The following is a 7,003-nucleotide window of genomic DNA, read 5'->3' on the forward strand; positions in this document are numbered from 1 at the left end:
TTGCAATGTGTGAGTTATGAAGGATCCCTATTTTGGGATCCAATAGTCACCAAAGGGGCCCCTAGCTAGGGGATCCAACAAGGGCAAACAACTCCCCTAGAAAGAAAAAAAAACCCCTAAAATATTCCCTAGCCAATTGGTGAAGGTTTATAACATAATAGATTGATTAAGCCGACCTAACCACCTTCATGGTCTATAAAAAGAAGACATCAAAGCCATCATCATCTATTTTCCGCCCAATCAAAGTTCTTCTAGCTACCCTTATGCACTTCGCCTATGATTCGCCTAAATTGCCATCTAGGGTTCACAATGAAAGTTGTGTGCATAAACAGAGCCATCTTTGTATCGGTTTGTTTGAGGTTAAATCAAATTCTACATGCTACACCATGTAATTTTTACACTATCCACCTTGCTTGAAGCTTCATGGAAACTATCTAAGGGCAATTACACAGCCTCGGACGGCTAGGGTTATGTGCAAGTTGTCCATTGCTTTGATTAGACACCAAACTGCGCCTAAGAGTTACACCAAAAGAGGCTTGGCCCATTGATAATGATAGTGGGGTGTGTGGGGATTGGTGGGGGTTCAATTCCCGTCTTCTTATGCATTGGGCACGCCCGGATTTCAGAGCGGGGGAGATCCCCCGCCCAGATATGTCCGCCAATCGCGAAAATCAGATCCAATGTCCTTTTAACACGTACTGCGGCAGACGCCTCATTTTCCACCTCCTGTCCGTCCATAACCCGGTGTGTAACCCTGGTGTGTAATCGGCCCAAGCATTTTTCCTAGGTTCTCTCGGTGGCTTTTGGTGGGGGGCAACCTACCACTACAAACAAAGCTGAACTAAAGAGTCTTAGAAGATCCCACCAACTATAAATAAACTTCACTTCATTGGAAAATCCAAACAATAACAATGACCCAATTGTGCTCTCCTTTAAAAAACTTTATGGAAGTTCATAACCTAGGCACTCCAAACAGTGCTGAAAGGCCGAAACTGCGGGTGAGGCAATATCACCAAGATGCTTTGTGACTCAATGTTTATCCATGATTATTTTCAATTTCAAATGAGTTACAATGGTATGCTCTTTTGAAGAGAATGGTTGTTCAAAATGCTATTTCACTTTGGTAATAATGGTTATCAAAAAGACACCTCAAATAATGATGCCAAGGTCTTTTTCATAGCACACTTCACGATAAAGGACCATCTGGAACTATGGTTCAGCCATGTCAAATCCACACATGCTGAGATAAGGAAAACTTACATTCCTGCCAAGTATAGGCCCTACTCAGAGAACTGATGAACTGATTCCCTGAAAGATGTCATCTCAAAGAAACAAGGCAGGGAAGAGACTTCCTAAAAACATGTAACTTTTTCCTTTAGCAAGCCAGTGCCCATTTGTGGATTTTAGGTGCCTGACATAAACAAACTCTCTTGTGCAAGTGTGTAAATACCAACCAAAACCACCATGGTCCTAGTTTTTTGGTTCAGACATGAGTCTTCCTGAAGTTGTTTGACAGCCAAGATCCTCACACCACATATGTTCTCTCCCATTTTGCCCCAAGCAAATTACTTGTCAAGTTGCAGGGTACCTCATCAATCGATGTTGCACAAGATTATCCTTCTCATTGACCCATCTTACACACGACCGTTCGCTCCCTTTCCAAGAATGCAAATTCTCGTTATGCGTAATGCATAGAGCTATATTGCATTATCCATATTATACAAAAGAGCCATTATTACATAGGACTCTTATCTTTCCTTCTTCACACCCACAATGGCTGCACAGTCTTTATTTTCTGCGTCCATCTTTATTTAACAAATTATAGTACACAGTGCTGTTTATTTTCCTTCAACCCATATTATACAGGGTTGTGATCATCCTTTTCCTCATAACTAATAAACAACAACGTGCCATCTTTATTTTGTAATCCACTCAATACTTCAGTACTGATTCTTCAATCCATACACCACAAAGATTCTCTTAAGTAACCCCAGTCCAGAAACCAATTTCAATAATCTAAGATAAACAAATCCCCTTGAACATTATAGAGCTTGCTGCAAGCCATGCTGTTTGTGCACATCATACACACTGCCTTGAACATTACAGAACTTGAAGCAAGCCATACTGATTGTGTACATTATACTACCTTGGACCAATACTAAACTTGATGGAACCCACATTGCAGGTACCCATACTCAATGCCAAATGTTGTCATTAAGCACAAATGTCGCAGAAACTTGACCCTCAATTACAAGTCTCCTGTTCCACAGATTTGAAGAGGAAATTCACCCCAGCCCTAGTGAATCCCTTACTCTGTAAACATACATGCATCAGTTTGCCTTCATTATAGACCTCTTCCACTGCTTTACAGGTATCAAGAGGCATGTCCCAGTGAACCACGGAACCTTCTGAATGCAGAGATAGTTCAACTAGAAAGTTGCACCAGTTGCTGGTCTGATGAGAGCAAAACTTCACTTTTCTGGTACAAATTGTGACCCCTGTTAGACCACTGACCAATACTTTGTATAGTATCACTCCACACCTAGTCACGAATGCATTGGACACTTCACAAATATTGTATAACTTTACCTTCTAAAGTTTCTCCACACTTTCACACCTAGTGCCTTGTTGACCACTAAGCAAAATCACATGGCACTTCACCTTTCCAAAGTCTCCTCCCAGCTATCACACAGCTATGAGCTGCAGCCGCCGCTGTTACTATGGCATATTGCTCAGCTTTCACACAGCTATAAGCTGCAATCAGTGCTGTTACCTACAGTGCACTGGTCAGTCTCAATTCTATTGCATCCTATATCTCTTTGGTTATGTACAAGTTTGCTTTTCATCTTTTTCATCTCAGGAATCTTCTTCTTCAGAGATATCAAGAGGCTGGGAAGGTATATATAGTTTTATTGAACATCGGTCGTTCTGAATGTGTGGCAACTGGTTAGATAGGCCAGATCACTGGTCATCTAGATCAGTGGCAGCCTAGCCAGCCTGAAAAGTCACGTTTGGTCACAGCCAGCCACATCTACAGAGCAGGACCTGTAGAGCGTCAGACATCTGTCCCTGATCAGCATACACTACACACCATGGACAATAGATCCCTCTGCAGTCTCCAAGCTCGGAACTTTCAAGAAAAAGCATCGTTTGAAATCATGCACATGATTGACTGCCATCGGTCCACTAAGAAACTCATACCTTCATTGATGATTGCGAATTCATTCTCATAACTTCAATCTCATTGGCATCCTCCTGCATGCCAGCATCTGAATAGATGTTGGACATAAAGACATAAGCTGCAGGATCCTTCTGATCCAATCGCACTGCATGTCCAAAGGCCTGTTTTCCAAGCTCTACATTGGCCCACTTCCGACAAGCACCCAAGACAATATGCCACACCACAAGATCAGTGTGAAATGCCATCTTCCTAATCATCAGAATTGCTTTATCTAATTGACCTGCACGACCAAAGAGATCAATCATGCACGTGTGGTGCTCAAGGGTTGGTTTGATACCATAGTCTTGGATCATGCCCTCAAAATATACCTGGGCCCTATCAAGTAGGCCTGTGTGACTGCATGCATTCAGCAAACTAACAAAGGTGGCCAAATCTGGCTTTACACCTTCTACTATCATATTATCAAAATGATTAAAAACAGCTTCACTCTCTCCGAGCTGGGCATACCCTGCAATTAGTGCATTCCAGGAAACTGCATTTCGAGTTGGAAGGTTGTACAAGACTTCCTGTGCTTTTGCAAGCAAGCCACATTTGACATACATATCAACTAGTGCACTTCCAACAACAACATCACTTTCCAACAACCCATTCCTTGCAATCTCGACATGTATCTCCTTCCCCCTGTCCGAGGCTCCTATGCAGCCACAAGCTTTCAAGCTGCATACATATGTCACAGCATTTGGAAAGACACCCTCACGTTGCATCTGGTCAAAACATTTAAGTGCTTCCTCACCACATCCATGTTGAGCATATCCTGCAATCAGTGCAGTCCACAAGACCACATCTCGAGCAGGAAGCATGGCAAACACTTGCTGCGCTTTCTCAAGTAAGCCACACTTCATGTACATATCCACCAACGCAGTGCCAATAACCTGATCGGTTTCCAATGAGCCTTTTCTAGCAATATCAGCATGAATTTTCAAGCCCTTTGATGTGGCTCTTAAGCTTCCACAAGCTTTCAAGCTGCAAGCATAGGTAAATGCATTAGGAGAGACACCATCTACTTGCATTTGTTCATAGCAGTTCAGTGCCTGCTCACCGCAACCATGTTCAGCATATCCTGCAATTAATGTGCTCCATGCAACCACGTCTCGAATTGGAAGTTCGTCAAATACTTCTTGTGCTTTACCTAGCAAACCACATTTGACATACATGTCTAGCAGTGAATTGCCAAGAACTGCATCTTTTTTCAGCCAATCTTTTCTGGCAATTTCAGCATGTATTTCTCGGCCCTTACTTGATGCTCCTAAATTGCCACAGGCTTTCAAGCTACAAACAAAAGTACAGGCATTTGGAGCAATGTTTTCATATTGCATCTGTTCATAACACTTCAGTGCCTCCTTACTTTGTCCATGTTGTATAAACCCTGTCATTAGCACATTCCATGAGACTACATTCCTACTCGAGAGTCTGTCAAATACTTCTTGTGCTTTTGATAGAAAACCACACTTCCCATACATGTCAACCAGTGCAGTGCCAACAAGGAGGTCTCCCTCCAATGACTTATTTTTAGCGATTTCAGCGTGCAATTCCAGTCCCTTGTCTGAAGCTCTGCTGCTGCCGCAAGCTTTCAAAGCACAGACAAACGTGGTAGCATCTGGATGGATGCCAACAAGCTTCATCTGTTCAAAACAGCTCAGTGCTTCGTCATTGTATCCATTTTGAACATGACCTGCAATCAGTGCAGTCCAAGCAACTCTGTCTGGGGCCCAAAGCTTGTTAAATACTTCCTGCGCTTTAGTCAGCGAGCCACATTTTGAATACATATTGACCAAGGTGCTGCCAATAAAGGCACTATTTTCCAAACCGTACTTGGCGACATGAGCATGAAGCCTTCGGCCTCTTGCGAGGCCTTTTAGCTCGGCACAAGCCTTCAATAAAGCCACGAAACTGTAACCACTGACATGCACAGCTTCATCCAAATCCTGCATATTCTCATACAACAAAAGAGCATGGTGAGTCTCTCCGCATCTACTGAGGCCGACGATGAGCGAATTCCAGGAGCTTTCTGTCCTATCGTGCAACCTGTGAAAGATCTGCAGGGCATCAGGCAAGCTTCCAAAGTCGGCGAGCGTCGAGACGAGGTAGTTTCCGAAGTACGGATGGCCATCGAGGCCGGTGCAATGCATGTAGGCGCGCAGGCGCAGGGCACACGCATGGCTTCTGTCCTCTCTGCACCTGTGCAGCAAGAATGAGAGGCCCTCTTCTGCAACTGCGTCAGGAAGGAGGGGGAGCACCCCTGCCTCCCAGCCGGCCAGCACGTCTCCTAAACTGTTCATACAACTGCTGTACCTATATTCAGTATCTATACGATCGAGTATCCACCATCTATCTATCTATTCTATATACTAGCGTTCCATGCCCAAACGCTAGGCGCTTCGCTCCTTCGAAGCGGTGAGCGAAGTAAGGCAATTTGATTTGACAATCTATTTCTTATTTTTCTTTCTCCTCTTTTTTTTCTCTGTTTTTAATTTTTTAATTTACTCTCTTTTTTCTTCTTCTTTCACTTTCTTTCCCTACTTTCATAGTCTCTTTAAAAGTATGTAAATTTTATATTTTCTTTACATATAATTCTCTTTTTATATTTATATTCTCTCTTTTCTTCTCATCTCTCTTCTCTCTCTCAATCCCTTTTTTCTCTTCCCTTTTCTCTTAATTTTCTTTTCTTTCTTCTCTCACTCTCTCTTTAAATTTTATCTTTTTCTTCTCTCCCTCTCTTTTTTAAATTATATATATATAAATATAATTATATATATATATATCTCCTTCCTTTCTCTCAAAAAATATTTAAATTTAAAAATGACTTTTTTTTCCATCTCTCTTCCTCTTTCTTCTTCTTATTCTTCTTCTCTCTCTCTCCCCCCTCTCCTCTCTTTTCCTTCTCTCTCCTCTTTTTTCCTTTTTTTTCTTCTTCTCTCTTGAAATCTCTTTTTTTCTCTTTCTTTTAAATTTTATCTTTCCTCTCTCTATAATTCTCTCTGTGTTCAATTTCTCTCTTTTTTTTCTTGTCTTTGTCTCTCTCCCCCCTCTCTCCTCTCTTTTCAATTTTTCTTTTCCTGTCTCTCTCTCTCTTAAATTTTATATTTCCTCTCTATAAATCTCTTTCTCTATTCCCCCTCTCCTCTTCTTTATTATTTGCTCTTTGTATATTTCTCTCTCTCTTTCTCCTTATTTTAATTTAAAAAATTAAATTAAAAAGTTTAATCTAACTGAGAGAGAGAGAAAAAAAAAACCTAGGTCCTACACATGAGAGAGAGGGGGGAGGGGGAGAAGAAAAATGAGAGGGGAAGAAAAAGTTTAATGAAAAAAGGGAGGGGGAAAAGAAAATGAGAGATTACATGTGAGAAAGAGGGGAGGGGAGGGGAGGGGGGTTTGATTGAAAAAATGAGGTTTGAAAAAGGGGGTAGGTTCGGGAAACCCTTTGGAGGTTCAAGGCTTTTCGAACCTATAGCGAAAATAATATAGTAGTAAGACTAGCTAGCCTAGCGGGTATCCCTTATGTAGTTGCTCCCCTTGGCTAAATTAGTATCTATATCTATACTATTTTATATTCACATTTATCTATCTATCTATTTATTTTTTATATACTAGTTGGCTTGGTCGGCACTACAAAGCTTGTGAGGTTACATCTCACTTACTTTCCATTTGGTCAAGCAAAGGAAAAGACAATTGTTGCCCTTTGCTGTATATATATACATATATATATATATATTAGCTGGCCTAGTCAGTAGTGTGAAGCTCATGAGGGTACACCTCACTCAC

The 7,003-nt window shown here is 41.6% G+C and overlaps 1 protein-coding gene across 1 annotated transcript; it reads right to left on the minus strand.

Moving 5' to 3' along the window:
* Nucleotides 1-481: 481 nt before the first annotated feature.
* Nucleotides 482-5,598, minus strand: LOC148039415 (pentatricopeptide repeat-containing protein At4g13650-like). The gene has a single exon (XM_087690445.1). The coding sequence runs from the start codon at nt 5,518-5,520 to the stop codon at nt 3,196-3,198; it is 2,325 nt and encodes a 774-aa protein (XP_087546571.1). The 5' UTR covers nt 5,521-5,598; the 3' UTR covers nt 482-3,195.
* Nucleotides 5,599-7,003: the final 1,405 nt, after the last annotated feature.

Source organism: Lygodium microphyllum, chromosome 2 (genome assembly GCF_053477565.2).
Source record: "Lygodium microphyllum isolate KBCC chromosome 2, Lygodium_microphyllum_v1.1.10, whole genome shotgun sequence".
NCBI classification, from domain to species: Eukaryota; Viridiplantae; Streptophyta; class Polypodiopsida; order Schizaeales; family Lygodiaceae; genus Lygodium; species Lygodium microphyllum.

Bases quoted from the DNA above. Each gene is read 5' to 3' on its own strand.
- LOC148039415 (XM_087690445.1), bottom strand. From the start codon at position 5,520: ATGAACAGTTTAGGAGACGTGCTGGCCGGCTGGGAGGCAGGGGTGCTC.